The sequence below is a fragment of the Amia ocellicauda genome, chromosome 20, assembly GCF_036373705.1.
Source record: "Amia ocellicauda isolate fAmiCal2 chromosome 20, fAmiCal2.hap1, whole genome shotgun sequence".
Lineage (NCBI taxonomy): Eukaryota > Metazoa > Chordata > Actinopteri > Amiiformes > Amiidae > Amia > Amia ocellicauda.
In genome coordinates this window covers 22,780,739-22,801,568 of record NC_089869.1, presented here as the reverse complement: position 1 = coordinate 22,801,568, position 20,830 = coordinate 22,780,739, and the positions used below count along the sequence as shown (strand labels likewise).

Below are 20,830 nucleotides of genomic sequence, written 5' to 3'. Positions count from 1 at the left end.
CCAAGGCTCCTGTTGCACCAGGGGAACAATCGGGTCTATTTTAAATACGTACAGCATGTATGGAAGTCAATACGATGTGAAAAGATTGTGGAGGCAGCTCCTGAACTGTGCTTTCAATACACAGAGGATACCTACAGTTCGTTCAGTCAGATTATTAATACAGGTCCATATTATCCTCTGAACGGGGAAAATGTCTCGTTCTGGCCTGAATTCAACCTGCAGTGTCTGAATTCCAGCTGGGGTTTTACACGTCAGTGTGAAGAGGTGTCACTCCAATAATGGTCCCAATAACACGGCCAGATAGTGGTCGGTTGGGTCTGAACTCATCCCTATAGATCACATCCTACCCGATCCTTATCCTACAGTTGTCTGTTTGGCTCTGTTCATCTCATCACACCTTGTGTATCGGCGGTTTAATATCTCAATGCTGCTTTCAAACACAATCAACAACTACAGCGAGCGCAGACCGCAGTCTCCTAATTCCACCTGAAACCCCGTCGAAGAATAACAAGGACGAGAAAAAAAAATTTGATTTGTGTAACAGCCACCATCTGTGGTTAACTATCCATGGCCTGGCTCTGAGCAGGGGGCTGGATCAGTACCGGAGCTCGGAGGCAGGGGGCAGCACTGTCTCAGCAGTGACGGGAGCCCAGCCTGCAGTTCTGTGTACAGACGCCCACTCCCAGCCCACCGAGGGAGAAACAACTGCCCCGGCGCTGCATGTCGTCCCGTTGGGGTTTAAAGACGCACGGAGAGAGGCAGAGAGAGCAAGTCAGGTGAGGACGGGCTCTCGTCCAGCTGGGGACGTCGCAGGAACGTGCTGCATAGTAAATCCCATCAGCAGCCCACCCAGGGAATAAGACCCTCAAGGCACAGACATCTTAAAACTTTCTCGGTGTACCAACACACTATTAAAACAAGAGGACTGGAATATAAATCATACCTGATAGCAGGTATGTTTAATAACTGTAAAAAAAACATAAGATTCTCCCTTTTTTAGTCGTTACTACAGTGAGAATAAGATCGTTAGACAATTGAACCGAACCTTGTAATCAAGCATGGGTTTGTCCTGTGAAATACATTCACACAGCTCCTTTAAGTCACACGTTTATCGTTATCACCTGTTCTCACATTCGATTACTGATTTAGAGACAGGAAAATGTATTTTGTTTCTGATAGGATGTCATCTGGGGAGATCTGGTCTAATTAACACAAGCATAGAGGTCTACACAATCAAACCTCGGACATCCAAGACCCTTTAAAAGTAGATTAATAAACCCCCACCACACACACAGTCGGACCAGGATGACCTGCTGTCCGTGTCCGTGTCGGGGAAGTGTAGCAATCACCTGTGAGACCTAATCACCAGCCTCCTGCCCCACCTCCCTGCACAGCGACAGCCTCCCAGGAATAATTTTGGAAGAGCATTAAATAATATCTTGTGAAGATGCTGTCAGCGGCTCGTACACGCCCACGCCATGGGACCGCTAATGAGGCAGGATCGCTCCCTTTGACACGTTAAGAATAACTCCGGGCCACTCGTTCACCTGCTGCACAAGCACACGCAGAATCACAGGGAGAGAGGCAGAGCGATGAAAGAGCAAAGGGAGAAAACACAATTACTGAGCATGAACACGGTATGGAAACGTCCGTGTTAATTTACAACATGACTGCCTCACAAACAAGTGCGTGGCAGGGGTTAACAGGCCATGCGGTCTGTAACGCAGACGTGGGCAGAAGGCATGCTTACATGCGTGTCTTCCGAGCTCAGCACGCACAACAATCACAGAGCCAAGAAGCGTCTCGGAGATATTTCAATCGCCACTGAGCCCAGTTTCACAAACTGGCAGAACATCCTAGTGGGGTTCAGTTACGATGGCTTGCATATAAAAGTGAAATCCTCAAGATTTTTATTTGTTCCAGATGTCCTACCTTTAACCTAATTAAGTAAGTCATGCAAAAAATGCAGAATAAATGAGAACGAGATGGTGTTCAATGCTTCCTTGTGCATCAGTCTTTGGTGCCAAGAAACTAAAGGAGAAGCATTTAGAAGCCACTAAAGTCAACAAGGTAAAGGATATTTGACACTCGAACTGTGTCACACAATTGCCCCATCTCTGGAAACAGACGCAAAGAGAGACAGACATCCCGAGGTGTACGGTACCTCACAACGCACACCGTGTGTAACCTGAGCAGCCGACGCACCCGACTGGAGAGCTACACCGACAGCAGAGACACCAGCTATCTCACCCACATATAAGCACACAAACTAGTCTTGGAAGGCAGATTATATATATGCCAACAAACGGGCAGAAAGAGATGCACGGATGAAACTAAGTATCCTTTGAAATAAGAAGAAGGGCATTGATTGAATTACGTCTTCCAGAGCCGGCTTCGCCATTCTAACCAGAACAGAGTTGGCCTCTCGTGATTTATACCACAATAGAGTATGCATTTTAATTAAATGCTTTTAATAAGAGGGAGCAGTCTACAATTGAATGGGCTCTCTTATACTTCTCAACTTAATCGGGACTCAGCACTTAGTGTATTAAACACACACACACACACACACAGCCTGCCTTGAGATCCCATACCTCACTCTATGGCTTTTAATAGATCTACTCAAGCATGATTTACTGATATCATGTACTTACTTGTATTAAAAAACACAAATACTTAACCACACCGCTTTCCAGCACAGTAAAAAGCTCTCAAATATGGCATGTTTTCCCATGATGCACAGGTCCGTCCAGGCGGTGTCAATTCACGTGTTTATACATAAATCTCCGACACATACCAGAACACACGTCTGTTAATTCAACTCTGCCTCCCGTGCACTGCCGCCGGGCCCGGGAGACGCCATTCAATTAGGCACAGAACCATTGCGCACCTCGGCAGGAGAAAACAATTAAAGCTACACCGCAGCTTTAGTTAAACTAATAGCGTGCAGTAGACCCTGACAGGCTGACGTGGGTGAGGGAATATATTAAAATAAAACACACAGACACACAGTGTGGAGGTTTTAGGACATCCTCACTAAGAGACGGGACTTATGATCCCGGTTTCTGGTTGCCAGCAAGCGTCAGATTCAACAAGTCTCGTTACAATTCATCTGCATGGGGAGTGCATGTGGGGGGGGGGGGCTGGCCTTAAGCTGAAACATCCCTTGTGGAAAGGCAGCGATCCACGCGGTCACTTATCATTGATTACACCCCCCTCCCCTCTTCCTTTCTCTCTCTTTTCCGCACTAGGAAAAATAATGTAGGCAAACGGCGTCCAATTAAAAGCCCGATGCGATACTATGTTGCAGCTCCTCTCCTCTCGAGTGCTCCAGAATCCCGGCTTTATGTAACATCTCTCTGGCAATGAAGTCACCGGGGATATTGGTTCAGCTGACGAGATGAGGAGGTCTTTACTGTTGATGCATGAGCTCGCCAGCTGTAGCTGATGCAAGCAACGGACTTTCCCCGGCAGCTCGCTCTCTCTCTCTCTCTCTCTCTCTCTCTCACACACACACACACACACACACACACACAGTCTCTCTCTCCCTCCCTCCATCCATCCCTCCCTGTCTCTCTTCTCTCTCTCTCTCTCTCTCTCTCTCTCTCTCTCTCTCTCTCACTCACGCTGATAAACACAGAGGGACTAGTGCAGCAACTGGAGGGGATCTCGCGAACGCGCCGGCTGCCTCTGGTGAAGGCTGGAGCTACCTAAACCCTCTTGCTGACACCTAGACAGAAGTGGTGGCTGCATCTCACGAGGCTTGGGAGCATTTCTCTGGTACCCGGCGGCCGATGTGCAACAACTACTTCAACTACCGCCGCCTCTATTACCATGGCAGAGCTGGTCTTCAGTGTGGGCTCCCGAATCAACTAAACGCGTGGACATGCACTGGCATCGCAGAGGATTTGTACACACTTGTCCTTTCCCTGTCCATCTGTGATTCACTCTCAAAGGTAAGTCCATTTTCGGTGCCGGGGACGAGTGGTCTGTGCGTGGAGGGAGACGTAGTCGCCTGAGGACCCTCGCAGGCAGGCAGGCAGGCAGACAGACAGAAAGGTTGGACGGTATCGCTGCCCTGCCGCGGCGCGTGCCGAGCATCTGCTACAGAAACGTTCTCCACTTGGATTTTCTAGAGGGCAATGCTTTGATAGATTAGCACATCGGGGCGCGAGCTGATGCATTACAGACACTTGGGTCTGATAGACACGGTGGCATATTAGCTGCAGTGATTGGATTTAGCCGATGCACTTTGATGCATTTTTGTTTAATGGTATCAGGGTTAATTAAATACTAATCTAAGCATGCAGCAGAAACAAGGTCAGCCTCTCACACTCTCAGGTGTGCGTATGAATACTAGAACAAGTTTTAGTCATGCAATGTTCGATTGAGCTTTAAAAAAGTGATGTCAGGGCTATAGATCATAAAGGCAGGGTGTTTATTATTCAGCTGGATTAGGCTGCACACTCTGTCTCCCCCATCACCTGGGATAACAGCGCCTTGTGTACGACATGCAAATGTGCAAATCAAATGCAGATTTTTCTTTTGCACAGAAAAGGGTCAAATCAAATATCTAATCATCTGAAAAAGTGTGCAGCTCTACTCTCGTCTGTGGTGGGGCTATGCATGCCGAGGATATAAATAGTTATCAAGAAACAGAGAAAACTAAAATGCTAAAAAGGCTAAACTGATCAATAAAATGAAGTAGCTGTATTTGGCCAAGCGTGATTAATCTCAGTGCACCTTCCAGAGCAAGGCTGGCAGAAACGCAGAGGAATCCAACCGGAGCATCTGAGTGATCCTGCATCACATCCCCACCAGCTAAAACAGCGCTAATATATCATCTCATAAGCAAAAACTCTCAGTGTCTTTTCCACTACCCCCCGCCCCCCCCCACCACAACCACAGCCTCACTGAGAGCCGCGTCGCAGTCCAGAAGGAATACAGCTCGCCCCCCCCCCCGCTTCGACACTAACTTATTTTTAGGAATTAAGAAATCCACGCAGCTTTCAGTGTAACAATGTGGAAACAAAACCCAAACTAACAATTATCTGCTCTGCATCAGTGGCTCGTGAGAAGCTCCCGGGGGACGAGGAGACGCGGCTGTGCACGGCCAGTCCTTCATTGGCAGGCGACGGCAGAACAGCTCACCTTAACTAGTGCACAGCCTCAGCCCGGGGGCAGGCAGCGAGCGGGAGGGAGCTTTTGGTCATTTTTCTGCTTTTAAAAAAGTAGAACGGACTCTTTAGGCACAGTGCGGAGCTTGAAAAACCTATGTGGTCACATCTCATTACCCTCAGAGAAGACTGGCTGATTGAGCTGCTGTTGAATAGGGACCTGTCATGTGTTTATTGCTTAAAAATGTGTATAGATTTAAATTATAATAATTACAGTGCCAGACAGAAACGCTGGCATTTCATTCGGTCAGCAAACTCATTCCTCCTAAAAACAAACGACTTGCCTTTAAGAGTATGATTGCTTGAACGCGGTGCCCAGGTGTTGCCTTTCATGTGCTAATGGGATTATTTATTAAGTACTTCATTCCAGAGGACCGGTCTGACTCCTGAGCAGCGTCTACTTGGTTAGTCCGAGCAGAAACACACTCTGCCGCATTTAAAAGGACAGATTAGACACCTGATACAGCCAGGCGGCTCCAGGGCTGCAACACAGCGAGGCTAAGTTGGATCAGTATTGCAAAGGTATAGGAAATGCAGCTGTAGTGCGGTGGAAACAGCATTAGTGGAGTGAGGGATCGGGGGGTAAAGACCAGCTGATGCAAATTGAAATGCAAGCGCACGGTGCCGGGTGTGCGCCGGTCCGGACGGCAGGGGCGATCGATATTGTATGCATCGGGTTCAGGCTTTTATCTGTAGGCTATAATATGTGCAGGGTTCGTGTGCAACTTGCTGAGAATAATCCGATTCCACTTTTGTCTGCAGATTAATTATGCTTCCTTTGCAATTAATGCATCTCACTGGATGGCAACAATATCAAAGCTATGCAGTGAAAGATGCTCTTCTATGTGATGTTAAATGTAAAAGCAGCCCTTTTTAAGTAAATCACTAGGAAATTAATAACACGGGCAGACTGGCTTACACACCCCTCGGCATTAAAACTTGCAAATGACTTTCAGAAGCTCAAAATGTGATCCCATCCACACCAAGCTGCAGTTCTCATCACATGCTTCCCCTCAGTCTGTATTAAAGAAAAATGGAGCCTGCCAGTTGGTCAAAACTCAAAATAACTCCTTCCTATCCTCTGTGAGAGCCCCCCCACTGCAGATTCACAGCATTAACTCAAATTAAAAGCCCCCAAACACTCGCACGATCCTCTGTTGCCCTCCTAGAACTTGGCAAATCAAAACCTGTCACGTTGGCACAGCTACCTGCCCGGGCACAGCTGGCTCTCCGTGGCACCACTTTAAAAACACATCAATATCCGACAAAGAGCATAATTTACAGCACTGCAATACCGGCGAGGAGAGCATGAATATTTCACCAGGTCCAAACACTCGTTGCTAACCTGTAGGTTAATTAATCATTCTGCTACTAGATTATTATATAATAACAACAACGGAGCAGGAAAATACACTCAAGTCTGGTTTAACATGCATGTTGGCTCCTGCTGCTTCATTTCATTTTGTAAATTAGATGTCCTTCTGTAGAAGATGTGGATTTATTTTCTAAATAAGCCATTAAATACTACGTGTCATCCTTCCACTCAAACTGTTCTTAAAAAATGCATTTTAAAATTGCATTCACATTAGATTAGCCAGTTTCAAAACCACAGCTTTTGTAAAGGTACTCAAGGCAAAGAAAACCCAAGGAAATAAATTGTCTATATATTATGAAAACAAGGCAAAGCTTCTGTGGTTGTGAAGACCTCTAAGATGGGATGATGTTTTAGAAAAGGCCAGCAGATATCTGGGACAACGTTGAGACCACGAGCAGCAGAACAGAACTGGACTATTTATTTTTCAAAAAGGAGAAAAAACCTGGAATACAATCCCATTTGACTTAATAGGAGACCCAATATTCAGATCACTCAAAGTGGCAGCACACCTCTGTTCATCTCACACGCTCGGGACACCTCAGGCAAACCTCAGTAATGCAAAAATGTTAAAGACCTTGGAAGGAAAATAAAAAACCCCATCCCCTGATAAATCCTACCTAATTATCTTAAACATGCTGCAATACACATTATCAAGCTCAACACAAGCCAGTCATTTAAGCCCCTGTTCCAGTGGGACTTATTAAAAATACAACAACTTTACAAATAGTGTGATCTCATCTTGGGCACGAGTGATTTTTATAATGAAGGACAAATCGTGTTACGTATTTTGGGAAAACGCAGGAATAACAATGTGCGATGTGTTTAATATGTTCAGTAAAATGTAGCTGTTGGTATTAAATATAGTCCTGCTTAACCACGTCATAGCAACTGAGGAAAGTGCGAAAATTGGGTTCTTGGTGTCCAACGCACACAGACACACAAACCTGCAACACAAAAGTTGTGGCCAAGTTATTCTGTATTCTGTATGAATTATTCCTTACCAGTTCAAACTCTATGGTAAAGCTGAATGAATTAATGAATGAATTAATGATTTGGAATCTCTGTCCTTGATTAATCGGTCAATACCTAAGATGATCTAACAGGAGGAGTATAGATGGTCTAAGATGACAGAAAGGTATTCCCCAAGAAATGCATTTGTCTAATAGACCAGAGCAGGAAATATTATCCAAAGTCACCTCAGGTTTCCCTATATTAAGTTATGCAAATTACCCTGTGATTCCAGGAAAGAAAGTGACCTGCAGGCAGAAGTTCAATGTGATCTACAGAAGTCTGGACTGATCTGCTCAAAACCTGGTACAGGGACAGGGTACCACCTGAACCCCCTCACCCAAAGCTGGGCAGAAGTACCTTTTCAATTGTCGTGTATCTAGAGGACCCAGCATGATGGTCCATAACCTGCATGATCTTCAGAGAAGCGAAGGAGGAGGGGAAAGCAGCCGAGTGTGCGAGAGCAGAGAAGGAACCCTTTTAAACCCCTATGAAAGGCACATGTCAAACGGTCACCCTCTCATAGCATTAGCGTGCCATTAACTGTGAGAGGCTTCAGTGCCACGCTAATGCTCCACCAGCCTGGCCCGGGCTTGGTTAACATCAGTCCTGTTAAAACGCACTCCTGCCATTGCTGCAGTAATTATGGATTTAATTTTTTTAAAGCTGAGCGACCGGCCAAATCTCTCTTCTCTTTCTCGTCTGGGAGAATAAGTCAATCGAGTCAATATCAGATTATCAAGAAACAAATGAAATGAAACAAACTAAAACACAAGCAGAGTAAAGCAGGCCGGACAGCTTTCACAGAGCGACACACGTATGATTAGTGTATTTGTTTAGGCTGATATTGAACGATGGAGGGAGTTGTCATGTAGCGAAAGTGATGGAGATGCACAACTGTGACTCGGCTGGCAGGTTGACATCATTGTGCCACCCGTCCCAATTAAAACAAACCTGAATGTACACAATTTGCCTTATTAATGCATTGTGGAGCACAAATACAGATTGCCTCCCTTCTGCAGAAATTTAAATCCATCTGTATGACTTTTTTTCCGAAGCAAGAGTATAATACCTCTTTAATACACCTGAGAACAAAAGCAGAGCCGAGACAATTAGCGCGAGCTGAGGGGGGCAAACCAACTAGGAGAATAAGGCTTAAAGTGGACACCGAAAAACCAATACAACACACGCACACAAATACACAATTTTCCACTTCAAAATGGGTCCTCCTAATAATTTGCTTGTCAACCTGTTTAGAGGAGCTGTAATTTATAATTCATTATCAGTATTGAGTTGAAATACTCACTGTGTGGCCATGGCTATTTTGACAAGCAGGCCTGAGCTGACAGCTGACAATCAGACATCACCGCAGGGCTTTGTGATATAATGATAGAAAACTAAATATTGCAACGGGCCACATTGCACTTAGACAACTGCAATTAAACTCGTCATTTACTCCAATCAAACGTTACTTTTCCAGCTCAGTATCATTTCTATGAAACGCGGTTGTAGATGCATTTTGAAATTTTTTGCGAGAGAAGAAGGAAACAAAACACAAAAACTAAACTCTAAATCACTCAAACTCTCAGAAAGCATTCGAAACCCTGACGGCTATGCATAAGCTACGGGGGAAATCAAAATATTAAACATAAAAATATCAATAACATACTAAATCAAAATCTAGACATTCAAAGGAAAGCGAGACACTAAATCCAAAAGTAAATAATGTGAAAGTCCCATATTTGTTCCAAGCCTGCTCTATATCTGACTGTTTCGTAAAGAACCGCAGTGCAATACGAATAGACAACATCCTCTGGTAAAGTACATAAGGAGATTTAAGAGGATTACTTTTGCAATTTTAGAGTCAATGCATAATTCATAATCCCCCGGATCATTGAGGCCAAATCATCAGAAAAGAAGCGCTGGTTATTAGCATCATGGGAAGGATGATATTCAATTTGGGGGGGAAGACTCAAATTCTCAGACGGCGACCCCTGGATGGACAGGTGGGCTGACACAAGTGGCGCAGATTTAGGAATAAACCCCCAAAATGACACTTCATTGCACAGAAATCCGTGTCTGTTACCGAGCGAAGGATCTCTCTCTGTCCTTAATGATAAGACGCCATCAGTGGTTGAGGAAACGCGGTCGTTAAACAGCAATGTTCAGATCAACTACCTGCCTACTGATGCTCAAAAACCAGCTGAGTGTCGAGACAAACGCCGAGATGAATCAGTCCGGGAGCCTGGTGTCGTCCTGTACGTCGCTGTATCGTTTAGGGGTTTGTGTACCGTCACGCGGACTGTCACTGCTCACTGCCTCTCACACCAAACAACTTCATCTACGAAACAGAAGGTTCTTGCTGCCAGCTCAGTGCTTTTTGGAGACTTGAATATTACTCTAGCATATGCCATTTTGGGCGCCAGCGGAGCCAGGCTGAATTAATTAATAGCGGGATGTCTTTTGTGCGATATGCTCCCAGGTTGCACCTGTCAAATAGGTGGCCTTCCCAGTACACAGAGTGACACTGCGTAGCTTGTACTCCTGCAACCTCTTATATAACACACTACAGCAGTCTTCATGGTGCAGAAAAACCTTTATGAATTCATCATTATCGGGCTATTTTAACTGCATTTGCAGTTCTCCATCAGCTTTTGTTTCTTGCTCTCTGTACAGTGTCACAAACAAAGGAACAAAACCTGCTTTTGTAGATCACAAAAATATGAATTATCAGGATTCAGCCAAAAATGTATCTTCTCTGAGGAGTTGGGGTTGCTTTTTTTCCACATTTTGTCTGCAGTTCTTTGAAAGGAATAAACAAGTGTCTTTATTTATTTTAATGAAGCAAAGTTAAAAGCTTGTGTGGTTTCATGTGCCAGCTGTGGCTCTCAGACTGTAGTTGGCTTCAATCCGGTTGCCTTTTTTGTCTTGTTTGGCTTTGTTAAGGAACTTCATCCCTCGTAGAGTGGCCCCTGTAATACTATTTGTAAAGTATTTTCTTAACTCCAAACCTCTCCCAAAAGCCCGTAGATCACAATATGTCACAGCCTGATAACAAGAACCTCAGTGCGCTTTGTCTTCAACGTTCAGCGTAATGGTTGCGGTCTCTCAAAACCAGAGGTCCTGGCATCGCAGGACTGAGCCAACTCCTATCAAACTAATACACCTTGAAACAGCCACACAGCCTTTTAACCTGAGGAAAGGGACGTTTTTATTTATTTTTTATTTAAACCAGATGTTGGGGAACTGTAGAATGTAACAGGGGGCATCCAGGCATACGATATTCAGTGCATTAGAAGGATATTACTGGTCTGATCGGAGTCATGCAGGGAACGTCCCTCTCAGCCATATTGCAGAGACGGGTCTTAAGTGTTGACGTTACTGAGAGCGGTTTTAAGGGCACCGAAGTACAGTGAGAGATCCGTAGGAGAAAAACTCAAGTATTCTGTGAAGATGACTCGAAGAAAGTATGCAAAAAAGAGCACACAAGATAGAAATACATAAAATGAGAGAATCTGGCATAAATGAAAGGAAGCGCTGCCACACAGGATCAGCACAGCCTCCCATCTTAAACCAATAGGCACGTTTACACTGCCATTTCTGATCTGGATCAGATGCATCGGTAGCATTTGATCCTGGCAGTGCAAACGCTCGACCGGCTCAAGTCCCAGCATGCACTGCGGCAGCGTTTGTTTTAATTGCATTAAACGTAATTGTAATATTTGAAGTTGAATTCGAAAGATACAGGATAAAGAGTCTTGATACTTTACATATTCTAGTAACTTGAAAAGAGAAAGGTACAGACTGCCCTCCGCACCGCCCTGGTCTCTTCATCGCAACATAGTGCATTGAAGACAGACTCGCACAGACAATGAACCGAGGAGCGGCCGTGGTCCACAGAACATCGCTTTCCTCTCACCAGGCACTGATGCACTTGATCCAAATGAAAAGCAAACCAGCTGGTATTGAAAGTGACAGCTTCCAGTTTTGAACCGTGAAGGTTAGTCCAAATGGACGAAGGCTGAGAGGCGAGAGGAATAGAGCGCTACAGTCTGAGCACAGGCCTAAAGAAATCGAATAATGCAAAAACAAATTCTGTAGTCAGATCGGTAGGATGAAGCCCGTCATCAATCACCGCAGTCAATGGGATGAAAATATACATTTTTGCCTCCGTTAGTAAGAAGCTTTGCTCGTCAGCAATTTGTTCAGTTTAGTCTGAACTTAACTCGCTTGGCTCAGAGGCAAAAGGCACGAGAGCGAGAGTCGGAAGGATTGAAGCATGAATGGAGAAATATACTCGGATCTGAAGATGACCTCTAGGTCTTTAACAGTAGTAAATGGTCTTTTCTAACAAGATCAAGACATCGACCACACTTTAATTACGGTCAGGGAGACGGACAGCAGTGAAGGAAAGCCCGCACAGTGACCAGCTCTCACACTATCTGCACAGAGACGCAGGTCTGAGGAGGAGAGCGGTTTGATCTCTGGATGAATTATGGAGAAAACGCAGAAGCAGGTGTTTGTGAGAAGCTGTGAATTTGCTGCTGTTCCCGAAACACCACAGTAAACAAACCACAGAATATAATCAAAGAACTATAGATTAAAGTTTTAACTGTGAAGATTGTGTTACATCTGGCACACAAGCCACATTTAGATTGACTCCGGGATGGCTGGTTAATGCCATGGCTGTTTGAAGTCAAATGATGATATACTTACTACAAATAGATAGTTTTCTCTTTGTATAACATACATTAACTAATAAACAACCACAATTATAAGAGGAAACGCACTGATACAACATGCAGAAAACATATGGCTGCAAAATGACTGAGAGCAAGATCTCGGTTTGGGGATGTGGGGGGGCACTTCTAATGCTTGTTGCTAAGATACCATGAATTTCAGATGCACTGTAATAAAAAGATATTGCTCGTCACACAACCTCTGGACTCGGCTTCTTACATAATTAGAGCACAGTGTTTTTGCTTACTTAAGGCAATTAACAAAGCAACACTTCAGAGGCGGCCAGACCGGCAATTAATTTAAGCCAAGTGTTCGGCCTGAATGTTTCAGGAGCACATCGAGATGCGGCTCAATTACGCGACTACACACACACACACATACAGTACTGCGCAAACGTTTCAGGCAGATGTGAAAAAATGCTGTAATGTAAGAATGCTTTCACAAATAGACATGTTAATAGATTATATTTATCAATTAACTAAATGCAAAGTGAGTGAACAGAAGAAAAATCTACATCAAATCCATATTTGGTGTGACCACCCTTTGCCTTCAAAACAGCATCAATTCTTCTAGGTTCACTTGCACACAGTTTTTGAAGGACAGGTAGGTAGGTTGGCCCAAACATCTTGGAGATCTAACCACAGTTCTTCTGTGCACTTAGGCAGCCTCAGCTGCTTCTCTCTCTTCATGTAACCCCAGACAGACTCGATGATGTTGAGATCAGGGCTCTGTGGGGGTCATACCATCACTTCCAGGACTCCTTGTCCTTCTTTACGCTGAAGATCGTTCTTAATGACTGTCGCTGTATGTTTGGGGTCGTTGTCATTCTGCAGAATAAATCTGGGGCCAATCAGATGCCTCCCTGATGGTATTGCATGATGGATAAGTATCTGTCTGCACTTCTCAGCATTGAGAAGACCATTCATTCTGACCAAATCCCCAACTCCATTTGCAGAAATGCAGCCCCAAACTTGCAAGGAACCTCCACCATGCTTCACTGTTGCCTGCAGACACTCAATCATGTACTCACTCATTCGTGCGGCTTTTGTGCTGCAAGATTTCCATGAAGGCCACTTCTGACCAGACTTCTCCAGAGAGTAGATGGGTGTACCAGGGTCCCACTGTTTTCTGCCAGTTCTGAGCTGATGGCACTGCTGGTCATCTTCCGATTGTGAAGGGAAGTAAGCATGATGCGTCACATCTGCTGCAGTGAGTTTCCTTGGCCGACCACTGCGTCTACAGTCTTCAACGTTTCTTTGTGCTTCTTCAAAAGATCTTGGACAGCACATCTGGAAACCCCTGTCTGCCTTGACATTTCTGCCTGGGAGAGACCTTGCTGATGCAGTATAACTACCTTGTGTCTTGTTGCTGTGCTCAGTCTTGCCATGGTGTATGACTTTTGACAGTTAACTGTCTTCGGTAACCTCACCTTGTTAGCAGAGTTTGGCTGTTCCTTATCCAGTTTTATTCCTCCTACACAGTTGTTTCTGTTTCAGTTAATGATTGTGTTTCAACCTACATATTGAATTGATGATCATTAGCACCTGTTTGTTATAATTGTTTAATCAGACACCTGACTAAATGCCTACAAAATCACTGACTGTGTGCAAGTGAACCTAGAAGAACTGATGCTGTTCTGAAGGCAAAGGGTGGTCACACCAAATATGGATTTGATGTAGATTTTTCTTCTGTTCACTCACTTTGCATTTAGTTAATTGATAAATATAATCTATTAGCATGTCTATTTGTGAAAGCATTCTTACTTTACAGCATTTTTTCACACCTGACTAAAACATTTGCACAGTACTGTATATATCCACAAACACACATCTACATCTACACACATATATATCTACACACGCACACACATCTACATATGTACACATACCAACATATCAACACACACACACTAGAAATGTAATGGATATAGCATGCTTTTGGTACTTAATAGCATTTTAAAATTAAAATCCACAAACTACCATATTTGTTTGTGTTGTTGTTATGGTTAGTGTTTTGCGGACTACCAGCACAATTTCTGTTTCTTAATATCTGACGTTAAATTTGAACAGTCAATTTGACATCTGCCAGGAACTAAAATGTAACATCATTAATGCCTTTGAGACGTATTTTTCCGACAGCTCCGAGCAGAGATATCGTCCGGGCTGATTCCCTCTCTCCTTCATCGTGGAACTGGTTAGCGATGTGTTTATTGCCCTGATACCCGCCCTGGTATTTTGAAAATGTAAATCAGTCTTTCCATATCGGAGAGGAAGAGAGAAAATAAATCGGGGGCAATACATTAATTAAACTCAACACATTTAGAACAACAAGAGAAAACAGAATAACCTCTCCAATTCAAACCCAACACAAATAGGTAGATGTGTATCTATACAACATAACGACAAAGCAGTTGCCAATGCAGAACAATAAGACTGTCAGTTTTATTCATAGGGCAAATGCAATAAAATATGCAGTTTAATTGCTTTTATTAAATATAAACAACCTCTACACTCAAGAATATTTATTTGAATGTATTCTCTCTCCGTCTCTCTCTCTCTACTTTTTTACTCCTCATCTCCCATGCCATTAATGCAAGGGCTATTCTCACTGTTTCATTACTCTCCCCTTATTTAGAAAAACTCTCCAGGTGCATTCTCCACAACGGTCAGACGGCCAAGTGTGCGAGCGTTGTGTGCCTGCTGGCTCGCCACAATGATTCACGCACACCTGCAACTAGTTAACACAACACATTTATTGACAGAAGAACTAGTGTCTCTCGCTCGTCCCCAGCTTGTTGAAAACGGGGGAGCGACAGCAAAAACAACAGCCACCCCTTCCCATCTTTCCACCGGCCTGAAGGCGGTTGTGTAGAGAAGCGCAGCGCACAACACACAGTAGACGGCATGCAAAAGCTGAGGAGTGTTATAAATGAAAGCCTTCAGCTACACTCTCCAGGCCCGGCTTTATCAGATTTCCGCACGACAACGAGACGACACGGGAATGTAAATTGATTGGGAGACGTTGACGGGTGATCGATCTTCCAAAGAGGGAAAAGAACAGAAATAAATCCATCTAGACTTCCGTGTAAATAATACATGTATATTTGAATGTATTTATAAAATATCACATAAAAACAGATTTACAGTACATTTTGATTGTGTTTTTATCAAGTAACGGATTTCAAATCAAACGCTAAGCAACATCTCAGTTCTGTGGTATGATGTTTAAGCACCGACATAAAATGCAGCATCAAACACTTGTAATTCATTAAGATACTTAGCTACCACGCAGCTCTAGGAAACGGAGGGATGACTAAGCAAGCAATTAATTTCACAGTGTATAAAACGTCTCATTGATTGGTCCCCCATCATTCTCCTTCAGTGAAATCACCACCAAATCCCACAGAATGGACCTTTTAATGAAGGTTAATTATGAACAAATACCGCACAAAGATGAGTAATTCTTTCAAATTTGAGACACAGATGACAGGATGGAAAGTGAGACAAGGACAGGACTCGATAAGTTATAAAACTAACACAACGTGACGGGGAAAAGTCATCTCATGGTCCGGAGAGCCGTCCAGAGTTTTAGGGATTGTAAGGTTGCCATCTCGGAGTTGTACAATGATATCTAACCTAAACACACACATACAGGTAATCAGATCTCCAGATCTATACCAGGAGATGCACATAATGATAATTATATACAAGAGGCTACTGTTGCTGTATTTTACACATCTCGTGAAAGTGTCTGTGTCATGTTGGCTAGTTTGTGTTGCGTTTTCTGTTCGTGTGCAGTTTGTGTGCCAAGGGTAGCTGCAGTCAAATCAAGGCTGTGACACAAGTAATGCCTAACAGGTTCTTGAACTGACAGTCAAACGCAAGAAGAGCTCTTTAGATGTACTTTTCTGTTGCCAGAGAGAAAGGAATTCAAATTTCGGTGTCTTTAATGTCATCTGCAATATCGCTAACATGCCCTGAGGATTGCTAGACGTGCAGCCGCAGTCAGCTGTTTGAGGCACTGTCTGACAGCAGATGAGAGAAGAAAAACAATGCATGTATTTATTATTATTAGTATTATTAATGCTTTAATGCAACTGCTGGTTAACACTGTTCATTTCCCCGCCTTACAGGAACCATGGTGAGCAAAGAAACTAGCAAATGTCTGCTCACAAACTCAGAGTCGGAGACGGAGGCGGCCGCGTCTCTGGCGCTAGAGATGAAATACTCCCTGGATCCCAACCGGCAGATCAGAAAGAGGAACAAAGCCCTGCAGGTGCGATTCAAGGACATCTGCGAGGCACAGAACGAGCAGAGGGAGGCGGCCCAGCAATCGGAGCGGAAGGGGGCCAAGCCCATCTCTTACAAAGTGGCGTACCGCAAGTACATGACCGTGCCCGCCAGGAGGTCCATCCCCAACGTCACCAAGAGCACGGGGGTGCAGACCTCGCCCGACCTCAAAAAGCGCTACCAGACGTTCCCCTTCGAGCGCAAGAAAGGACACGCCATGAAGACCGCCGCGGCCGTGGAGGGCTTCAAGGGCCACAACAATGGATTTGTAATCGACGTCAAGGGGAGTAAAGACAGGGACCTCTCGGGGGAGGCGGCGGCGGCACAGTGCAGCAGGAAGGCCGAGCAAACACAAGCAGTGTTGACTTCCCATACCAACGACTGCATCGTGATGGTGGACCAGCACTCCAGCAGCAACTGCGCTGATGGCAGCTGCTCCGAGTCCTTGCTGCCCAGCTGCGCCAAGGACACCCCCTGCCTCCCGGGCCCCGGCGAGCCCAGCTTGGCGGTCGATTACCAGATATGCAGCGTCAAAACAAAACACTATAAGGGATTACAGCACGGAGACCACGACACCAACCCGTCCGCCAAGAGGCAGATGCTGAACTTCGAGGAAATGCGGCCGTTGGAGGACACGGGCTCCAAGGTTTCGGGCCCCTTCTCCTGGAACTCCTTGACGCAGGTGGAGTGCTTTGAGAGCCCGTCGGGGCGGGGGAAGCGTAAGAAAGCCCAGCAGCTCAACGGGCTGCAGTCGCAGACGCTGCCGGCGCAGTCCTGCACGGTACAGGCGCAGTGCCAGCCGACGCAGTGCGTCGACCCACCCCTACCCATTCAGGCCTCCCCAGCCGCGGATAGCGAGGCGTGCCAGAGCGGCGCAGTGGCCGTGAGTGAAGCCTGTCAGCAGATTGTGCCCGTCGCTCAGGATGGGGACCTCAAAGCACAGCTGCAGGTGATGGAGAACCTGATCAGCTCGAGTCAGGAGACCATTAAAGTGCTGCTGGGAGTCATTCAAGAGCTGGAGAAGGGGGAAGCTCACCGAGAAGGGTAAGAGTCTTTAAATCCCTCTCTGCACTGTAAAAGCATGGCCTCCATCTCAATTAGCGATTCAGGTTATCAGCGATCGTTGTGCCAATTGCTTTAATGTCTTTTTGGCAAGTGCTCGGATGACAAAAACTCACTCTCTCAAATTGAATTTTGTCATGCAAGCCCAACCGGCCCGAACAGTTCATAAAAATAAAAAAAATACACGGCCGGCAAATGAATTACAGAAGTGCGTCCTTGCTCATCACCAACACAATCCATCAGTCCATCGACCAAACAATATGAGCCCGAAACAAAACATAATTTGCAGACCATCTCATGTTAATCAACCCGAATCAGTTGTTCCGAGGCTGCCGGTTTACTACCACACACTCCGGGAAGGTCATATTTAATTCTCCTCAAATCCATTTTCATCAACGTGAAAGATTTTCATGCGAGCCAACTGTCCCATTTAGGCTGTGAGGAGGAGGATATTGTTGCACTTAACCAGGCATCTAAAATATTCAGAGGTTTCCAGCATGCATTATTAAAAGAGTCAAGAAAAATCATGCTTCGGTAATATACTGCGATATAAGCGTTTACAGTAGGAAAACCGATTTCAACCCGAGGAATCCATGTCGATTAATATCCCCCATCTCCATGCCCAAATCAGTTAGTATCTTTTAAGGTAGACGCATGAATCTCGCATGCATTTCAAGACATCCTAGAGTATATAAATTAGAGGATTATATAGATTATAACCCTAGAACATAAATGTAGAGGTGGGAAATAAAGAGCACTCATACAATGTGCTGAAAATTTTGTTCCCATCAGAGATCCGTCTTAGGAAAATCAGCCCCCATGCCGTTGTCAAGGATTCTCCGTCCCCTGGGGTCATCTAGAGCAATATGACCCTTTTGTCAATAGCATCACGATTTACAATCGTGTACATCCCCCCCGAGGGGCAGGAATGGAGAGAATGATCCTCTCTCCTCCCAGCATGACTATAGCAGGACATGCACGCTTTCTCCAACTTGCACTTCCAGCTGCTAAAGCGATGCAATTGTGTTGTGGTGGTGATTTAGAAACACAAAAAGAAGATCCTGCCAAAAAGATGCTTACTAGTATCCGCACTACAGTATCTGAACTCATCTCTGTTCGCTGCTTCAGCTTAGCCTTTGACAGAGCATCTCTGAACATCCGTTTGGACGAGAGACCATCTCGATCTATAAATATCTACCTTCTACCCTATTCCACACACACAAACACTCGCTCGCTCTCTTGCTCGCTCGCTTCCCCCTGAACGCACCTGCCCTCGGGTTACACCTCAGTGCATTTTAATATAATTTAAAAGGGGATTTGGTTCCATTGAACAAGGTGCCCTAGATTGATCGCAGATGCTATGCTGGCAAACCTCAGGCTTGCGGCGCTAGACCTTCGAAGGGTTGTTGTTTTTGAAGGTGGCTAACCGCTCTTTCCATTTCAAAGAGGAACATTCCTTATGCAATGGCAACCTGCAGTGAATCAATTTATTAAGATTTTAAGTAAACACGTCTGAAAAGCAATCAGTTTGTCATGTTCTGGACGAAAATCGCAACATCTATCCAGGTTATTTGCATGCAAAATACCTGGAAATCAATTCCATCACATCACGCATGCAGGCGCCAGGTAAATACTTAAATTCCACAATCAGATCGTCATTCAGCCTCCGACAGGTGCGTCTGTGATGATCGCCACTCGGCAGGTGAGAGGTGGGCAACTCGGAGCCCCCGATCACTCGTCCACATTGCGTGCGGAGAACATGCTCATTAGAGCACATCTGCACACTCAAGCACTCCCTCCCTGCAAACCCGTGTTTGGGACGCCGTGCTGGCGTGCCTCCAAGAAACTGATTAGAACTAAACCAAATCGAGTTCTAAAAGATGAAATTGCTTTATTCACTCGGAAGATCATTATCCTATGCACAGACATTAACGCATAATTGATTGCCACTTGATGAATTGATTGGCAGTAGATTGCTGGGCTTCGACATGTCCCCGTTGCAGCCGAGTCCTGAAATGGTTGCTCAGAGGTCTGCTTTTAACCTCCGACTCACTTCTGAGTAATATAACTGTCCGCCTCCTCGGCATTATAACACATACCTATCAGAGCTGCAGAAAACAGTTAATTCCAGACTGCGGAGGGAGAAAATATGCTGTTTAGGCTGAAAACCTTCCCAGACATTACTCTTTGAAACTATTATTTGGTAGTGCTTTTTTGTTCTCATCGCATTTTTCAATTCTCCGGCTGCGGTGTCCAAAGATGTTTTTTCTTTGTGCCCGGCGCAGGAATACTAATGCCACTGTCAACACAAACATTACTTACCGTCCATCCTTTCAGCCGTTTGAGCTGTTCAATAACGAAGGGCTGCCTGGAGGAAGCAGGTGAATTGTGAACACAATTATGTCTACGATATTACTGCCTCCACGGTAACAATTTCCACAATATGGAAGTTACCTGTTACAGATGGCTTTGCCTTACAGTACGGTCTACTGAAAAGAATAATAATAATAATAATAATAATAATCTGTTCCCATGCATGCACTCTTTATGTTTACGATTACTATGATGATGATGATGATTTCCATGATTATGCGAACAGTACGATGTGCCCTCTGCACGAGTCTCTGGGTCTGCCCTCTCTGGGATCATTCTCCATCCAGAATTGTGAGCGAGGGCGTTCCTGACAACGCAGGCCGCTCGGTCACCCACAGAGGGATCGCCTCCCTGACCCTTGATATAATTAGACTCTCGCCATGCGTGCCCATTATTCAGAGATTATCAATCCCAGGACTCGGCGCTCACTGGGCGCCGGGAGGTCGAGGATGTGGCTCGCCTTTGAAGGAGACGACTTCCGAGAGAGGAGAGCCTGCATACATTAAGTGGTGCCAAGAAAGATCACAAAGATCGAAAGAACGCCAGCACTTAGATTGCAGGCAAATATATACAGTGCACCCCTACCCCACCTGCACCAGAATCTGATCTTCTCTACAGGGAAAAATATAGGTTTATCAATTGACAACAGGCATTGAAAACGGCTGACAAATGACAGGGTTCGTGCTGATAAAGCCAGTCTTGTGGTTTCCTTCTTTGCGTTAGTCAAGTTAAACTCTCCAAATAAGGGATAGGTGAACAGTCTGTGTATAAGGGACAGGTGAATGCCCAGAGACAGATCTCCCACC

General features: G+C 45.0%; 2 protein-coding genes across 7 annotated transcripts in view; one reads left to right on the top strand and one right to left on the bottom strand.

Moving 5' to 3' along the window:
• The window catches only part of dock1 (dedicator of cytokinesis 1), a 238,902-nt gene that overhangs the window by 110,054 nt on the left and 108,018 nt on the right, over nucleotides 1–20,830 (bottom strand). The window lies entirely within an intron of this gene.
• Nucleotides 3,665–20,830, top strand: part of insyn2a (inhibitory synaptic factor 2A) — a 41,251-nt gene continuing 24,085 nt past the window's right edge. Inside the window, exons 1-2 of one of the 2 annotated variants that reach the window (XM_066693589.1) lie at nucleotides 3,665–3,956; nucleotides 16,433–17,633. In XM_066693589.1, the coding sequence (XP_066549686.1) occupies nucleotides 16,438–17,633 (1,196 nt within the window). In that variant the 5' untranslated portion in view covers nucleotides 3,665–3,956; nucleotides 16,433–16,437. Of the gene's footprint in view, nucleotides 3,957–16,417; nucleotides 17,634–20,830 lie in introns of those variants that run through there. The other variant, XM_066693590.1, reaches the window with a different exon arrangement.